At 40.8% G+C, this 19,091-nt stretch overlaps 1 protein-coding gene across 4 annotated transcripts in view; it reads right to left on the minus strand.

Annotated features, from left to right (window-relative positions):
* The window catches only part of TMEM117 (transmembrane protein 117), a 241,477-nt gene that overhangs the window by 174,796 nt on the left and 47,590 nt on the right, over positions 1–19,091 (minus strand). For all 4 annotated transcript variants that reach the window (XM_052788714.1, XM_052788715.1, XM_052788713.1 and 1 more), the window contains one exon: positions 14,935–15,067. In XM_052788714.1, coding sequence (XP_052644674.1) covers positions 14,935–15,067 — 133 coding nt within the window. The remainder of the gene's footprint in view (positions 1–14,934; positions 15,068–19,091) is intronic.

Raw genomic sequence — 19,091 nt, forward strand, 5'->3', positions numbered from 1 at the left:
CCTCAGCCACTCTGTTTTTCTTTGAAATGGTGAAAATTTACTGAGAGGAAAGGTAGAATTGGAAAACCTAGGGAAAGAATCACAGAGGTCCTAGCAGCATTTGAAATTTTCTATCCCAGCCTATTTTAATTTTTAATGTATAAATCCTGAGCATAAGTTTGTGGTAAACAAACAAACAAACAAAAATTTATTTACAGCCATTTTCACTGTTCTCTTTTTGAAATGAAAAGCAGCTGGAACCAGTAATACCAGATGGGCACATACAATCATATGCAATGTTCATCACTACAGCATTCAAGCAATCTCTCTGACACTGTGTGCACTCTGCTTATTTACTGCCTGTGAATCACTTTATTTATGCAGCTGCAACATAAGGCAAAGCAGAACAGGGAGAACCTGGATCTTAATATCCACTGTGTGGAAATATCCTGGGATATGGCCTGTCTCCTTGACACAGGATGCTTTCAGCAATAGATGAAAAACAAGGTTTTCCTCCTCAATCCTGCCAATATGTGAACTGAACATTTACTCTCCATTTCTTGGAGGAGGCAGACAATTCTTACTTGAAAAAAAAAAAAACAAACTGAAATATTTAAAAAGGTGGATGTTTCTGAGTCACAAGAACTGACCATAGGTGGACTGGTTGTAGTGGTGTTACGCTCTAGCTTATTGAATTTTGGTTTCAACTTACCTGCAGGAATTTTTTGCTGTATTTTTTTCATCCTAACTTACCTTCACCTTTTTGTATGCATATATGAAAACCATTTCAGCATGGAATGCTTCTACTGGGTAAGTTTTGTGAGAAAGCCATTTTTAATTATCAACAATATAACTCTGAAAGAGACTAAAAGACGCCTTTGCGACCTCAAGTGCTACGTGTTGCTACATATGACTAGAGACTAAGAGGAATATTTTCAGCCCTGGAAACTTCCAGGCTTTTGTGACACATGTTTCTGAAGTCTATAATCTAAGGTTTCTTTTCTTCTGTCCCTGAGCCAGCCTGGCAAGCCTCAGTACTAAGCGCAAGAAGCAGAGTACACGCAGGTCACTTATAGCTGGTGTCACAGAACCAAAACTGCGGGTTTCTGCCACTGCTGCCACACTGCTCGGGAGTGGACCTGCTGTACAGGGAGGCATCAGGGAGTTCACACGGTACTGGCCTTCACTCCTCTAAGACGAGAACAAAAGCCCTGTGCAAGTTCCCCCACTGTGCTTTATACAGAGCGGGGTGTCATCCTCCTGTTACTTCAGATGGCTAAGTGCTAAAGGAATATTCCCTTTCTTAGCCTCGCAAGCATTTTAAGGCTAGAAAAAGGTTCTTTTGATTCTATCATCATTTATTCATCAATGGAGAACTAATTGTAGGTGTCAAATGCTGCTGTTACCCAGTATCAATTTATGTTCCTAGTTACCATTATGTGTTAGATAGACTGGAGGTATTACAATGGGTCACCTGAAAGAAGCTGAACCTATTGTGTATCTTTACTCTACTTTTCAGAGCATGTGTCACTGAAAGCCATTTTATCACAATTCTTTTTACAGGTTGCTTCCATTTAGATAGGTTCTAACCGTGTCATTTTCAATGTTTCATTATAACTTTTACAACCAGCAGTGCTCTCCATCACAGTCATGCTGATTCTTTTACAGTAAAAATGTCTCTAAAAATAAATTCCCAGCCTACACTTTGCTAGGTGAGCATTGGTAAGTGGCAAAATATTTCTAACCTATCTGCACAGCACTCAAGAATTTTCTGTGAGAAATCTTTGCATGGAAAATGTTTGCATTGGAAAATGTTTGTATCCTAACTTACATTAATCTTTTTTACATGCATATACGAATACCACTTCAGCATGCAATTTTGGAATTTTGTGCTCAGTTACTTTCAAGCTCATTCATTCCTAAATTGGTGAATTGCATTAAAAGTTTTACTTACTTAAAAAAAAAAAAAAAGGAAGAGAAAATCTTTAAATACTAGACTCCCAGTAATGCCTTCAGGCAAAAATATACATCTTTAGAATAAAAAAGAGCCTTTTCATTTTTTCAGAAATAGCCATGTATCACTAAAATTCCTCTGTCTCTACATATATATATAGGTACCAATTCACAAACAAACACAACCAAGATGGTCTAAAATACACTGTCCATTCCACCTTTCACAGAATATCCCTACAGAATGGACAAGGTAAATATCTCAGTCAATGTAATTGCATTTTGTCTGAATAATACTGAAATTTCATGTTAATTATAATGCTTTAACACTAAATTTAATTGAACAACAGTAACATGGAGAAAGCTGTGGGTATATTCATTATAAAAAGTTCTTTTCATTAATTTAGCAATTTTTTTCTGCCATCTGGTACAGCCATAAGTAGTTATTTGTACATTATTCAAACTGATCTTCGAATTCTTGAAGAATCTTGGACTGATTGTGAACTTTTTACAGCAAGCATTCAATGTTTTATTCAAAATAACAACTGTGTCAACTTGCTGTAACTGGCGTTTTGGCTACTTATTCGAGCATGAAGTTCCTTTGGGTGCTGAAACCACATAATACACAGTTTTGGCACAAATACAAAAAATAAGAAAATGGTAGTAAGTCCTGTCTCAAAACTTTGCATATTGTTGCTGCACAGCAAATAAAAACATTCACTTCAAAACCTGTAGATGAGTGCAGTGGGAAAAAGGCTTAAAATGTATTTCTGTGAAGAAGGCTCAAGAAATTCTAAGACACTATTTCTTGTTTACCAGTAAAAGAAAGTAGGGTGTTGCAGCTATTACCAAGCAAAAATCCTGGATCATCCAGTGGGTATTCTGACTAAAGACCTCAGGATTTGGCATGAAGGCTCACAGAGAGAAGAAACAGCAAATGTATCTGAGTAATCAACTGAAAAAAGAAATTAAATACAGCAAGAAAGCCTTTAACCTCCTCAGTATATTTTGTAGACTAAATTTCCTTTATCAAATCTTGAAAACTTCTCCTCCCTCCCCAAATGTACTGTCTTTTTTCCTGTTGGGGGACTACAGATGAAGATTTCTCCATATTATGAGTATTGCTTAGAGAGGACTAAGGATTTAATTCCAAGTCCATAGTAAAAATACTGCTAGTTTCATTTTAGATTAACTCAAGTAAGTATCAATTAAAATAATGCAAGTAACAGGAATGAGATGCGCTATTGCTCTACCATCTTAATTTGTGCCCTTTACTGTCTGGTAAACTGAATATTTCCAATCTCTCTATGACATACAAGAAGACCAAAAGGTTTGTATCAAACAGCTAGACTTTCAGCAATTTTTCTTTTACTAGATTATACCTGTTTTTCTTAAAAACTCAAAAACTGTTCACAGCTTCCATTTCACAGCCAAAATGTTAAAACTCTCTAGTTTGGGTGAAAAAATCATCAATTTTTGATCAAAAATACAAAATTTCTAGATTAGAAAAAAGTAGTCAATCTTTAAATTGCATGAAATATTTAAAAGTTCACATGTACAAGCACGTCTCTTAATCTGCTGATTTGTAGAGTTCTGAACATGTTAATGAACAGGTGTCACCTATGAGCCAGATACCCTGTTTTAAAAAACCTGCAGTAACCCTGCAGCTTAATCATTAAAGCACAGTTCTATTTATATCACGCTTATATTCTCTTTAAACAGGCCTAGAACACATGCAATTGCTGAAAAATGCAGGTAAGTATTTCTTAAATGGACAACTTCTTAATTTTGTTACAGTTGTCGTATTAGGGTGACTGATGGTTATAACATCGGATAAAGCAACGGGGAGACGTGTTATCACTTGCTAAACTCAGACATTTCTATAAAAATGACAGAGGACAACAAAATATGTTTTACAAATGCATGTACTTTGGGGGGGGGACTGCAATCATAAAAGCTTAAATAAACTCAAGTCATATTTTCTCTGAAAGTAAACCTGGTCTTTCATTTTCTTCCATTTTCTCTTGTACTATTAAACAATGAAGAAAACAGATAATTTAGATTACCCTCTCTAGCTAAAGCAGTTTAACCACCAGCATTAGGGCCATAATCTGGCAAGGACTACCTCAAGTGCTCAATTTCATTCACACAAGTAGTCATATTCAAATGCGAGGCATTAAATGCACCCGGGGCCATCAGAAGGGCACTATAAGAGACTATTATCCCAGGTGTTACCCTGTGGGAGCTGAAAGCACTACACAGGCTAAATTTGTCTGAGTCACATCAGCTGTTGCTACTGCTGCTGCCAGAGGAAAGCAAGCGCCTACAAAATTTCTTCCTGCACTTTCCAATTCTTTCTCTTTTCTTCTCTGCCTTGGCTTTCGCGTTCAGCAGTCTCAATCACAACTGCACCCTCCACTCCAGCAGCCTAACAAGGCTGGGGAATAGGCTGCCTACCCATCTGCTGCTACCACCTACCTTGTTATTGGCAGAGATGTTAGGGACAGGTGGGCTCTCTGCTCCCCAGTTCTGTTAGGGTGATAAAAAAAGAGAATACAGCAGCAGTACCTAGAGCAAACAAATGTCTCACTAGGGTGGCAGCTGTGCTACATGTTTTTCCATTCCAGGTACTTGATAACTTCAGGGTTTTCAGCCAAAACAAAGAAGGATGAAAAGTGCCAGGAAGCATTTTCCTTCTTAAAAAACTGCTTCTTATGGAAGTACTCTTCATTACATTTCTATTTATTAAAACTTTGTGTTTAACTGAATGTCCTTCTATGAGCTAAAAGCAAACAGAAGACAGACAGTAATGAACCAGCTCCTCAGCTAGTGGAAACTGGCAGTAGCTCCCCTCAGACTGCCCTGCAGAAGATAAGCCCCAATTCGAGTTTCATCCCTGGCAAAGGAAAAACCTTTTAATAGTCCAGATTACAGCTTTACAGATTTCCTAGTTCATGGTGAGAAGAGATGACCTGAGGACCTGATTTCCTATACAAGAAGACACTACACTCTAGCCCGATCACCCTGACAAGCCTATATCCTAACTGGCCTCAGGAGGTGCCTTTGGACTTCCAACCTCCTACATCATGATTAGCCATAGACACATGGCCTCACATAGAATCATAGAATCATTTAGGTTGGAAAAGACCTTCAAGATCATCGAGTCCAACCATCAACCATGCCCACTAAACCATGTCCTGAAGTGCCTTGTCTACGTGCTTTTTGAATACCTCCAGGTGACTCAACCACTTCCCTGGGCAGCCTGTTCCAGTACCTGACAACCCTTTCAGTAAATGAATTTTTCCTAATATCCAATCTAAACCTCCCCTGCCGATTTCTTCTCGTCCTATCTCCAGCCACCTGACAGAAGAGACCAGCACCCACCTCACTACAACCCCCCTTCAGGTAGTTGTAGAGAGTGATCAGGTCTCCCCTCAGCCTCCTTTTCTCCAGACTAAACAACCCCAGCTCCCTCAGCTGCTCCTCATAAGACTTGTGCTCCAGGCCCCTCACCAGCTTCGTTGCCCTTCTCTGGACACGCTCCAGCAACTCAAGGTCTTTCCTGTAGTGAGGGGCCCAAAACTGAACACAGGACTCGAGGTGCGGCCCCACCAGTGCCCAGTACAGGGGATGATCACCTCCCTGTTCCTGCTGGCCACACTATCTCTGATACAGGCCAGGATGCTGTTGGCCTTCTTGGCCACCTGGGCACACTGCTGGCTCATATTCAGCTGGCTGTCGACCAGCACCCCCAGGTTCTTTTCTGCCAGGCAGCTTTCCAGCCACTCTTCCCCAAGCCTGTAGCGCTGCATGGGGTTGCTGTGACCCAAGTGCAGGACACGGCACTTGGCCTTGTTGAACTTCATACAATTGGCCTCAGCCCATCGATCCAGCCTGTCCAGATCCCTCTGCAGAGCCTTCCAACCCTCCAGCAGATCAGCACTCCTGCCCAACTTGGTGTCCTCTGCAAACTTACTGAGGGTGCACTTGATCCCCTCCTCCATATCACTGATAAAGATATTAAACAGAACTGTCCCCAGTACTGAGCCCTGGGGAGCACCACTTGTGACTGGCTGCCAACTGGATTTAACTCCATTGACCACAACTCTTTGGGCCCAGCCATCCAGACAGTTTTTTACCCAGCAAAGAATACACTTGTCTAAGCCATGATCTGCCGGCTTCTCAAGCAGTATGCCGTGAGAGACAGTATCAAAGGCCTTACTGAAGTCCAGGTAGACATGATGAGCTGCAAATGCAGGGTAACCCACTAACTTCAGCCCAGGTTATTTTTCCCTTTGGAACACAACAATCTGGGTTAGAGAAAAGCATTTTTCAGTCTTCAGGAGACTAAACTCATGTGTGTCATGGGCAAAGAAAACAAGACACGTAAGCAGTAGCAATGCTATGGTTTCTGAACCGGCAAGAGGGCTGATGGAGCAGAGTATTTTCACATAATCCTAACGGACAATGCCACAGTGACAACATCCTAGTGTGATTAAGGGATTCTGTCAAAGTGATTAACATTGCTTTCAAACTGATCAACCTGTATTATGGCCACTTCATGATAACAGACCTCCAACTGTGCCACAGTTTTTTTGGCAGCCTTTGATCCTGCTGACCACAAGGTACTCCTGGGACACGTTTATGGATATGGGAGCTCTTTGGTATCCTGTCTACATTCATCCACCCGGAGATCTATGACGATTCTATGCTGGTTGTTCTGTGATGTGCAAGACCTACTTTGTCCTCTGCACAGAGTGTGGTTTGGGGAATGAATTTCTTAGTCTTTACAGGGCTTGGGATTTCAGAATCATCACCTTTTAATTACATCCAAACTAAGCATTTTCTTTGCTTTGCCATTTCCTGGCTTAGGAGAAGGAAAAGCTTGCTAAAGTCTACAGAAGATAGAAGCAATATGGCAGATTTAGCACATGGAACCAAGAGGTACTTTTTCACCAGGTTATATGACTGCGAGTACATTTAGCTACAAAGGTTGAAACAACTTGAACTAGCTTGGAAATTTTTAAGTAAACTTTAATTTTCGAGTACTAATGCTGGCTCAAGAGACTTTTCAATCACAGTGACTTGGAAAACATGGTTTCTTTTGCTGATGTGATCTCACTAGACGCCTGTGTGTTAGGATCCCAGCTGGGATGACAACCTGCAATAAAAAGCCTCACCTGAAGACCACTTGAAGACTGCAGCCTTCTGCATTCTTGGAGCAGTATTTTACATCTGTGATTCTTATAACCGTACTAAACTTTCTGCCTCTATATAAATTTACATAGTGTAAACCTGTCACAGCCTATGCTGTTTAGAACCTACATGTACTCTAAGGGAATCCCTGTTTTCCACGTACTCTTTGGGAAGGACACATAATGGCCCCAAAGGATTAGTCTCCAAGAATGGCATGGAGGATGTACGGATTTGGAACCTTTCCTTTCAGCAGTTCACAAAAGCCTGAACCTTCTGAAGCTCACAGTATAACACAATTATCTTTGCCAACTGAGTAGGGATGAATATTAAGGCCTTTTTTCTCGCCGAGAGCTTGAAACAAACAAAAAACCCCCAAAATTTAGGATTTGCCTTATGGTATGACTATGGTATAAATACATAACTAAAACAGATATATACAAAGGATACATCAATATAAAGCTCATGAAACATATGGCTGGGTAGACACAGCTATGAAGGTAGTCTGGAGGGCTAATTCAGACCCACTGTGGACCTTGCAGTTCTGTAGAACAGTAACAGTGGTTAGGAAAACACATTCCTGTTTGTCCTTAAAACTTGCTTTAAAAATTATGCTAATGATGACTAATCCTTGACTCATTAAAAAGCAATCAAACAAACTAAAACACAGAATCCTGAATAAGATGTGGTATAAAGCCTTCAGTAAATACACATTTCCAGGGACACAATAATCTGAATGTAGCTACAAATGGGGAAAAAGGAAAAGGAATAGTAACTAATTTGGATAAAGGTAAAGTATTTAATAGAAAACTATTATTGTGGCTTTTAAAAACATATATAGCTGTTTCCTCATTTCAGCTTGTTAAACAAAATGCAAACCCTCTTTATATACATTTGTCAATTGCAGATTGTAATTGGGTCCCAATTCATTGAATCACTGAAACAGTCCTCTTCAAAATGAACCTTAATAAAAATTAATTAAAGGAATATTTTTTATTCCTAAGGAATTGCTGCTATTACCGTAAACTGTGTTGTAATTTCACACTTCTCCTGTGAAAGAAATGAGCAATAAGAGAAGACAAAACTACACCAAAAAGATGTACCTCTCCTAGTGCTTTAGAAGAATAACTGAAACCCTTTGACAGCACAGGTAATAAATTCATGCCAAACCCTCTCCTGACACATTCAGCACTCAAAAAAGACAATCCCGACAACTTGTATTATTGCTATAGCAATGTGACAATTAGCATCAAAAGAGAAAATGGTTTGTGTCTACAGTTTTAATGACACTTTACCATGTCGAATAATGAGGCACCTGAACATCCTTTGGTCAATTGAAAATCACTTCATCTAAGACAAGACAGCTGACATTTGTGACACAAGCAGTCACAACTCTGATTTTTGGATGTCACATGAAAAATACATCACTGTGTTGTAATTTTAAATATCAAAGCATTATTTAATGACGCCTGCTCCCAAAGGAGAGAATGGATTTCCTTTAGGCAATATATTCTCCACTTAAAAGCAATACAATCAGAAAAACTTTAATACATGTAGGTACTGACTTATATGTTAAGCACACAAAAGTCACACATAAATGACAAAAATATGGGGCAGTCCCTGGACAGTTCAAGACCCAGAATTCCTTTAAAGAAAGACAAGATAAATTAAGGGCTTTGAATCAGCTTGTGGCACAGAAAAATCCGGAGAAAATGTTTGATAGATAGGATCCCTGTATATTTCCACAGGATTTACCTTTTCCACCGTTAAAACGTGCCCTTTGCTGCCACCACGTGGGCCTTGCCACAATACACTAGGAATGATGAACACCAGTAATACTTGTTCCACCCCTCTGCAATCCTCTTCTATCCCATGTGATTAAAAAAATAAAAAAGGTCTTCTTCCTTTCATTTATATTTCAGCCTTAATTAAATAAGCTCAGTTCCTTATCTGTTAGGCGTTACACAGCTCAAAAATCACTGCTTAAGTTCAAGAATCTCAATGACTTTAGTTAACAAATAAACACTCAAGTCCCTCACTTTTTAAAAAAGTATTCAATGGTACTTTGATAAAAGACATATAACACCTGTACTTCACCCTACCTGTTCAGATACCACAAAGTTAATATTCCAAGAGTTCACCAGGTTGGGAGCTAGATGGGACTTCAAGCAATACGCAGAGTTACTTAATAGCTGTCAGGACAGTACTTTGAGTACACAAGGCCTGAACTGCATGTATATAGGTAATGTTTATGATTAAAATATATGGTGCTTTTATATAAGATGGCTCCAGGCTGCTGGGCCGGTGACACAGGCATTACAAATTAAATAAATGCCCTTGATCTGAAAAGTGTTGAGAAGTGTCACAACTCTGGGCCCTCGACAGAACATAGCCGCTTTTTTAACTGTGAAACCTTCCATCCACACCCGCACAGCAGATTTATACTAAGTACGTTTACGTGAACCTTTAGTATGGAGAAAAAAAGCCTCCTTTCCTGTGAAACCACACTGGAACTGCACACCAGCATGCCTTGCAGCATGCAGGATGCCATTGGTAATGGGGACATACGGTACTGAAACATGGAGTAGATCATAACGATGCTCATCACTCCTCCAGCAGTGGCTGTGGGCATGTGCAGGAAGAGGACACTGGAAGCATCTACAGGTTCAGTCACTCTACCGCACAAGAGATGATAAAAGGTTGAGGAGGGAACTACTCTCCTTACACTGCTTTGGCTTTTTGACTGAGAGAGACCTGCATGTGCTCTGAAAGCCAAGATCATTCTAGAGTCATCATTTTCAAAATCCTAACAGCTCTCACCAGCACATTACAACCCTTCATTTTTTATTAAATCCTGATCTACATTTTTTCAGTCTTTCAACTCAGGCTCTAAAATAGCAATCAGAAATGGCCAAGTACAGGAGACCAGTATCTCACGTTCCACTGGAGTGCCTTCAGACAAGCCTTCCTGGCATCTTCTGCAAGGGGCAGAAAAACTTGACCGTGCTCACTGGCACTACGCAAAAGTTGCCAGGCAGTTAACTTATCTACCCAAGATTTGAATAGCATTGCCACACTGTATTTTGAAAAATAAAGGCCATGAGTCCAAAGACAAGGGCAGAAATCAGATCTCTGACAAGGCAGCACAGAGTATCAGTTACAAGGTATTACAGAAGGTCTTCAGATGGGAGAGTACCACGGAGCTTGGCACCTAACTGCATATGCATGCTGTGAATTGGGAATCACTGGGAAAGCCCTAAGAATTCAATAGCCCAACACTGCTCCAGTTTCCTCCAAGCAGCAGACAGAGGATGATTCTGATGAGGTTTGTCCTTTGGTTTTTTTAACCATGCAATACCGTAAAACATTGTCATAAAATTCTGTGTTATTCTCACGCTGTCCTTGTCACCATTCATTACACGAACTCCTGTCTTTAAAATGTTTTAAGAAATTCTTCAAGCTAGACGATGCTGACCCTAGCTTTCTAGAATTTCCCCCTGCAAAACAATTTGCTTATTTAATCCTCTGAGGGCTTTACTTTGGCATGCTGGGCTCTGAGCTACTTTCGCACATACTACGTTTGAGTTTGCTGCAAATGTTCAACAACACTCCTGCTTTTCAAATTTTACTGTTTCTAACAGAAACCTTGGCCTTGGCCAATGTTATTGGTCTTGTCCAATAACTAACTATGTGTTATTAATAATGATGTCCAGCACAAGGTATTATAAGCACTTAAAGGACCCAATTCACATCTTCGAAGACTTGGAGAGTGATCTCCTGCTCAGGACTGTATGAACAGGACCATACTGTTCAAGCCTGGGTGGGGGGACCCCAGACATGGCCAGTAGCACACAACATTTGCAGAGGGGTTGTGCAGTGACCTCCCCGGATGGACAGACAGATAGACAGACGCCCACCTGGCCACCTCGCGGTGCCTTCGTAGCCCTAACTGTGTGACTGGGTGGTGTCCGAAAATCGTGCAGCCACTGTTCACCGTCACTTTCAATCACACTGTGCTGCCACCAGTTCATGCCCCCCAGCCTCACCCAGTGACCATTGGCAACCAGAGTTCAGCCTCCAGGCAAACTGTTTTCCCCTCTTCAGAGCACTGGTCAAAGAAAACGTTATGATGACGTGACAGGAGTTGACAGACGCTTCTGCAGAAGGGAAACCAGCAAAGCAGAAGCTGAGTACAAGAGAGCAGCCACTATCTTACTATTGTCTATAATCATAGAAAAAAACTTCTATTCACTATATGCAGACCTGCGTTGATGGAAATAGCGCCGAGTATGAATTAAGACCTCCAAACAGGCTCCCGCAGCTGTTGTAAGAGGGATAAAGGAAGGAGGGATTTTTATCAGCCATGTGAAGGCAAACAATAGTGCAGAGCAGGCAAAGTGACAGGGACAGATTTGACACGGAGGGCCACTAGCCTCTTCCCGGGGCTGCCTGGGCTCACTCTGCGGAGGACCGTTGTGTACATGTGTGATGGACCACTGTGCACAAGCATGACGGACCGCAACGTGACAGATGTTGTACCTCTGCTCGTGTGCACAAAACCACCAGAAGACTTGTAGCACGAACAGCAGATCCCCAGGCCAATGTACGTGGTATCAGAGTCCCTCTCGCAATGCGCCATACCACAGGCTAACGTAGCCCTTCTCGCTACTTCAAAAACTTAAAATCCGAATTACAGAGAAGATGCAAAATTCATCTTTCTTGCAAAGAAGGACCAGCTGGACCAAACACCTCCTTCCTGAAGCCTGTGCCTCAACCCTGCTGGGCCTTCAGACAGTTACACAAACTGGGGCTGACGTGGGCCCTATGCCCAGCTCGGCTTCTGCTTACTTTTTTCAGGGATGAGAAGCAGTAAGAAATAATAGCTGCAGACCATTCTCCAACAGCTTTTCAGACGTGTTTCCTCACCACATGTTCAGCTCCGACTACAACAGCAATGACCTAATATACAGTGGGTAAATGTCATAAACTGTGAAGTCCCTAAAAGGAAATGTCACGGAAAAAAGAGGAGGAACTTAAAATTACAAAAGGTACATTCCAATCTGACACAAAATTTTCAGTTCAAATACTCACACTTTCACCCGGCAAATAGTTCTATAATATATATTCAAATACCAGCAACTTGTTCAGTTTTTGGTCTTCCCAGCAAACTATAGTCCCTACTGCTACCTTTATAAGGGATACATTCATGCTTTTTAGGTTTGCCACAGGAAGACACGTGAAGTGTCATTAAAAATACTTCTAAAAAACCTCCAAATCTTAGCAACTGTAAAATATACCTTCTTAGAGATGGTAACATGACAGAGCTTTAAAGCACTCCTGGCACAAGTTTCTTGAACCTTCAATAGGATATTGCTTCTGCTGTTATCATCCACACTGCCACGCCCATGCAAGACACATGACTCTCCTATTCATGAGCCACAAAGGGATTTTCATTGATGAGACCAAACATCTGACATAAAGAAACCTGTCAGAATCACTCTCTTGCCAGCACACTGGGCAAGCTGAATCAGGGACAGGGCAAGGAGGAAACACATGCAAAAAAAAGAATGTTATTCACTCAGTCTTGTAGACAGTAATTGTAAGGCTTTTGTAGCCTTTGTATGGAAAGATGGGTATTCTGGATGCTTGTGTTTCATAGGAGTCCATAGGCACAAAGGTCAGCTTGTCTCTACAAAGACTGTAACCTCCATGCAGGCAGACGCTGATCTTTATCCTGGAAGCCAGTCTCTCTGGCATCAGTCATTTCAGTAAGGCACTGTGGCAAAAGGTGTGAACAGAGGTGGTCTTTTGCACAGAAGTACACACCATGAAGCAAATAGCTTTCATAAGGATAACATTTAGTCAGGAAAAAATAATACACTCCTTGAAACACTTTATTATAGCAACATGAAGTAGTTGGCTTTGATGATGTTTGTTGTAGAAACACTCTTTTCAAAAGTACTACACATTGTTCTACCTCAAATTTGAGAGGACTGATCCAAGGGCTCTGTTTGACTGATGGTTTACGTTGTGCAGTTTGAGACCGAAACTGTTTGTTCCATATCCGCATGCTGCCTTTTTGCTAGAATAGACACCCAAAATGGCTGTAACAAGCCTTCAGTCCACTTCGAAAAAGGCAGTGTGATTCCTTGAGCACAGTGTGGTCAGCTTCCCAAAACAATCACAACAAATCTAGGGCTGGGGCGTAAGCTCGAGGGAAGGAAAGGCTTTACCCCGCAGAAAGCAAGAGGGCAGATTGACTGACACCAGCTATTTCAGTACTAGGCTGTGCCTGTTTCCATGGATGTGGATGCTGATTGCCACACAATCTCTTCAGTGGAGTTAATGGAAGCTTGTAACAGATATGGGGAGCAGGAATGTTGACAAGGACAAATGAACTCTTGATTTCCAGACACAAGTCAAGCTTTCAAAATCGTTAATGCTTTGTCTAACAGCTAGTTATAGTTTACAGAGCATTCGAAATACCAAACATAAATCTTAACATAATACCAATAATAGTATGACTATATAAATAGGGAAGCCAGAAACCTGCAATGCTCCTACCCTTCTCATTTCAGGGATGATTATTCTGCCTCTTATTGGGCACCTATTCATATTTAGCACATTGTTACCGTGATTGTTTCCTAAAACACTCAGTGATTCTGCTGCTTTACCTGCCTTGCTCGAATCAATACATTTAGTTTCATGTCACAATCTCATGATTAGCCCAGCTGGTCTGCACTTAATGTTCATTCAGTGACACCCAGTCTGCCTCCTACTCACCTTTTCGTTTATGTCACATTGGTAAAAGAACTACATACACTGCATATTTTTGTTGACACACTTAAGATCTGTAACACACCACACCAGGGCCCATTAAATAACTCTTCATCAGACTCTGTTGGTATGGCTCTGATATTCTGCTAAGAACAAGTCATTAAATTATTTGCACTGTTCTTCAACTCATATATACACTGGGCTTCTTATTCCTTGCTAGAAACTCTTCGGATGCTAGCTTGCCTTTCATAAACAACATGACCGCGTATTTTTGTCCAGTGAACTCGTTTTGTATGTATTAGATGACTAATAATGTAGGTTTTCTCAGGAAAATCAACACGTGAAAGTGGTGTTAATTTTGAGATAATAGGAGAAAGCAAGTCTTCTTAAGTCAGAAAATTAATATAAAGAGCCCCATTTAAAATAAATCCAGACATACTAAAAAGACAGCTGTTCATCTGTCAGCCAACCATAACTTTGCCCTGTCAGAGCACCTTATGGGAAAAAAAAATAGATCTTTAAGAATATTTTTAACAAACTGGATCAGCAAATATTAATGCACATAACCAAAATAGCACTATACTATATATTTAATGTTTGTGTTTTGAGTTTGAGCTTCCTCAAATTTGGATGTTTCAATTACTTTTAACTCTGAATTTCCTGAGTATGCACAATAGTAATGCTTATACTTTTAAAGTACTCAGCTCTAACTTCAAATCAAATTTGTTGAGCTATTATTTTATAATTTTAAATTAAAAAAAAAAAAAATGTTCATTAGTACCCTGATGTAATAGTTGCTATCATTAGTCTAGGACCCCACTTTTTATAACTGACAGTTTAATCCTCTTGGCCAATTAACCAATTAAATTACTATTCTACCTAAATTCAGAAAGCAGAAGAATAAAAAAAGATAGTGAATACAAGTATGTTTACGTTTTGGTAAGCTCTCATTCACTGTAAAGCAGCGTAATATGAAAAGTTTCCAGTAGAATATATCCTAGAACAAAAGAGACAAAAAGAAACTGTGTAACCTACCTCATGTTCCCTGCCATAACGAGGAACAGATTATAAATGTGAGAAAAAATGAAGAGGAAGAGGATGGTACTGAAGAACATCGTCATCCAAGACCCGTGGTCCTCTCGAAACATTTTCAGACGGAGCAACTGACCTGTGGTATGAATATTATGAGAAAGTGTATTTTAGTCAGTCAGTAAATACATGTTTACAAGATAACAAAACCAAAATAGAGTACTAAACTGTGTTTCTTTTTATATCCAATTATTTCACTGTGTGTGGGTGTTTTGGGTTTGTGTGGCAGGGGTTTTTGTAGCGGAGGAGGGGCCGCAGGGCCGGCTCCTGTGAGAAGCTGCTAGAAGCTTCCCTGGCTCCAAGTCAACCCACCACTAGCCCAGGCCAAGCCCGTCAGTGACAGTGGTAACACCTGTGGGAGAACAGATTTAAGAGGGGAAACCTGCAGCAGGAGAGGAGATTGGAATGGAAGAGGAATCCCTGTGCAGGTACTGAGGTCAGTGAGGAAGGAGGGAGAGGAGCCCACACTGGAGCAGGTGGGTGCCCCCCAAGATGGCCGTGACTCCATGGGAAAGCCTGTGCTGGAGCAGTCTGTGCCTGAAGGACTGCAGCCCGTGGAAGGGACCCACGCTGGAGCAGTTTGTGGGGGACTGTCTCCTGCGGGAGACACCCCACGGCGAAGCAGGGGCCGAGCGCGGAGTCCTCCTCCCCCTGAGGAGGAAGGAGCGGTAGAGACAAGGTGTGAGGAACCGACCCCAGCCCCTGTCCCCTGCTCCCCTGGGGAGAGAGAACCAGGAGTGGGGCTGAGGCGGGAGGGGCGGGGGGGAAGGCTCTTCTCAGGTTGGGTTTTACTTCCTAATAGCCTTGGTTTGGTTTGATTGGTAGTAAATTAAATTGATTTTGTTTCTTCCCCAAGCTGAGCCTGTCTTTTGCCCGTGACCATAAGTGGTGAGTGATCCTCCCTGTCCTTGTCTCGACCCATGAGTGTTTCTTGGTATTTTCTCCCCCCCGGCCCACCGGGGCTGGAGGGGAGGAGTGAGTGAGCAGCTTTGTGGTGCTTTGTTGCCGGCTGGGCTGGCAGATTTAGTATCATGAAGCCAAACTCTACTCTTCTGTAGTTCAGTATGAACAGATATTATTCCTACAAAATTACAAGGTTCCTTCCCACAGACTGATGAAAAACTGGTTTGGGCTCTTACAGTCAAAATCACTGAGGTGGAGGTCTGAAGGAGTCCACATCATATCCGTGGTACCTGATCAAACTGTGGCTGTGGTTTTACAGACACAACATGTGATTCTGCATGCTGGTGAAGCAGCTTTCACTGTTTCAGCCATTAGTATCTCTACCCACTCTGCTCTCATGCTGGCACAGCAAGCTGAGCAGCCATGCATGAGTGAACAAGAGTGCGGAACTGACCCATCTAGAAAAAAAAGAAAATTTACCTTGTTTTGGGTTTTTTTTTTCTTTCATGTGAATTAGTTCCATCAACCTGCTGACCTTGAAGCTCACTGAACACTAGCGCTGCACATCTGTGCAAAAATCAGAAGGAGTGATGGATTGGAAGGGCAACTGCCTAAACAATCACGTTTTCCAGAAACTGTTACAACCTAACACTCCAAAACAAATGGACAGCAGTGACAATCTCATCGAATTAGTCTAAACCTCAAGGCAAGAGCCACTTTTTAGTGGCATTTGAACAGTGTTTTTAGGAGACAAGTCTATTTATAAATTTTGAAGTGTCATCAGTACCTCAGGCTGTGTGAGATTCATTATTTGCTGCCAGTTATTTCTGGATCAGTAATAAAAGTCATTAAATGTTGATGGTTGTCTGTCTCTTTCCACTGACTATAGACAGCATGAGGTCAAATATCATGACATGGTAACAGTGATCTCATCATATGTGTGTGTCTAGCTTGTGAAAAACACAAACATGGAATAGAACTGGGGATTCAGGACATTTGGGCTCATGAGAAAAAGAATTATTTGCTTTTCTGAGAAGGTGACTGCAGGACCAGTTGAGGATGAAAGAAATTGCCTGCACTAGAGGGAAACTCCATGTACCAGAGGAAAAGCCATCCTTTGAGTCAAAGATGACTCTTGCTGAAGCCCCAAAGTACACAAAAATACATGGTTAGTAATAAGTAAATAATCACCTCTCCTGTCAGTAAAACTGAGATAACAATATTGTGCAATGTCACTGCTCCTCTATTTTGTGAGGTAGTACAAGGCTGCCATGTGTTCTTGTGTACTGGTCATCTAATGTCAACACAGGAAACTGAAAAAGTCTTTGACTCCAATACTACTGAACTGCTCAGCTGGGATGACCTCACCCAATGGAGTGATATGTGCTGGACAAGTGCCAGGAGCCTTAGAATCAGTTTCAGATTGAACTAGAGACCTCCAGTGACATTATGGACAAATCATTTACACTCTACCACAAAGGTAAAGAATAATATTATTCTCTTTCTTACAGCATAGACTTTTGCTACATTATACCACAACAAGGCCACAAACTGATTAAGCCTGTAAGTGGTAACATAAAAAAAATCATATCACAAAAGAGAATAGGGCTTACAGCCATACCTATGATGTAATTACTATTAATCTCCTAGTAAGATATGTACACCAAATGTTGTCACCGTGTCACAGAGAACTAAACATTCCCTAGAGTGCTTGACCTATGATTGTTTCTCATGGTAATGTTCTTGCCATTTCACAAATGTATACTACAATTTGTCAGAGCAAGGTGGATTTTACTGTCCTATCCTCAAAAGTCTTATTGCAATACAACACTCTTCCCTATCCTGCTTTTTGTAGTTTATACTTGGTTTTAATGGTTCCTGCTTTTTCAAAGGCTATTTACTTGCAGTGATTAATGATCCAAATAGGAGTGGGTGAATGATGCTGGAAAGGTGTAGAAATATTTTTTCAGTGCTTGACTCCCAGCAGGAACAACACTTAACATCCCAGATGGGATTTCAAAAGGGCTTTGCACCAACAGATAACATTTAACGTGTTTAAGAGCAATATAGTTGCTACAGTGGTCACTTTTACTATTAAGGTAACATCAGGAAGACTGATCAAACTACCATGCAGTTTATTAAACTAAAATTTGTCAAATGCTGAGTTATAACGCCTCACTGTGATATTACAAAATAAGCTCCTACAGTCTGAATATTTTTTCACCATTCCTACACAAAGAAAAATCTCAGTTCCTTCTGCACATTTTTTCTGTATCCTATCTTCAAATGTTAGACACTGAATATGAAGTCCAAAGAAAAAAAAAAAGCAACGATAACTTACTAATAATGGTATTTTTTAAGAGATGCTGAGAAATACTACAAACCATTACAATTCATTTCAAATGCTAAAAAAAAAGGTAACTGATTCATACATCATTTTCCTTTTCATGTCTAAGAAAGCTTTTCTCATGTGAAATAGAAGTATGTCCCCTGACATGCCTTATTTGCTCCCCTAATTTCATTAAGAAATCAAATTATGAGACTGTGTAGAATCTTGTAGTGTGTGTTCTTCTTAGGCCTAAGTACTTTAATCATGTGATGTTATACTTCATTCTGCAGAGAATGCCTTTTTCAAAGAGTAGTGGTATGTCTTGTCACTTGAAAAGAAGCTCTGCTTACTCTCACCATTGGTGACAGGTGAAACTTTCGTCATGTTTTCTTCAGGAACACATTTGTCCTGGACTAGCTTTCCTTCTCCATCTTCTCCTCTTACCTTTTTCTGTTTGTCCTTCTCTGTTATCATAAACACAAAAGCTTCTCACCTCTATTTCCTGTAGCCCTTTATCCTTTTCACCTGCCCATATAATTTCATTCTATCCAATTTCCAGATCTTTATGTCTACTCTCATCCCTCTTTTCCTCTTCTGAATCTCTCTGTCTTGTCTAGCCCTCTCCTTTCCCAAAACAAACATATCTACTGGTTTTTAGCATTGTAATAGCCTCTATAGTTGCTTCTGCAACAATACCCTATCATCTTTTTGTCTTTCATCTCTAAACTCTTCAGCCACACTGTTTATTCACTGTCAGGAGTTTTTTTTCTCCTGGACCCCTATGAGTCTGGTACAGCTCCTTGAGCTGTTCTTATCAGAATTTCTAATCACCACTTTCTTAAAGCTCAGCCATACTAGTTCTTCCTCATCT

This window comes from Harpia harpyja, chromosome 6 (assembly GCF_026419915.1).
Source record: "Harpia harpyja isolate bHarHar1 chromosome 6, bHarHar1 primary haplotype, whole genome shotgun sequence".
Taxonomy (NCBI): Eukaryota; Metazoa; Chordata; class Aves; order Accipitriformes; family Accipitridae; genus Harpia; species Harpia harpyja.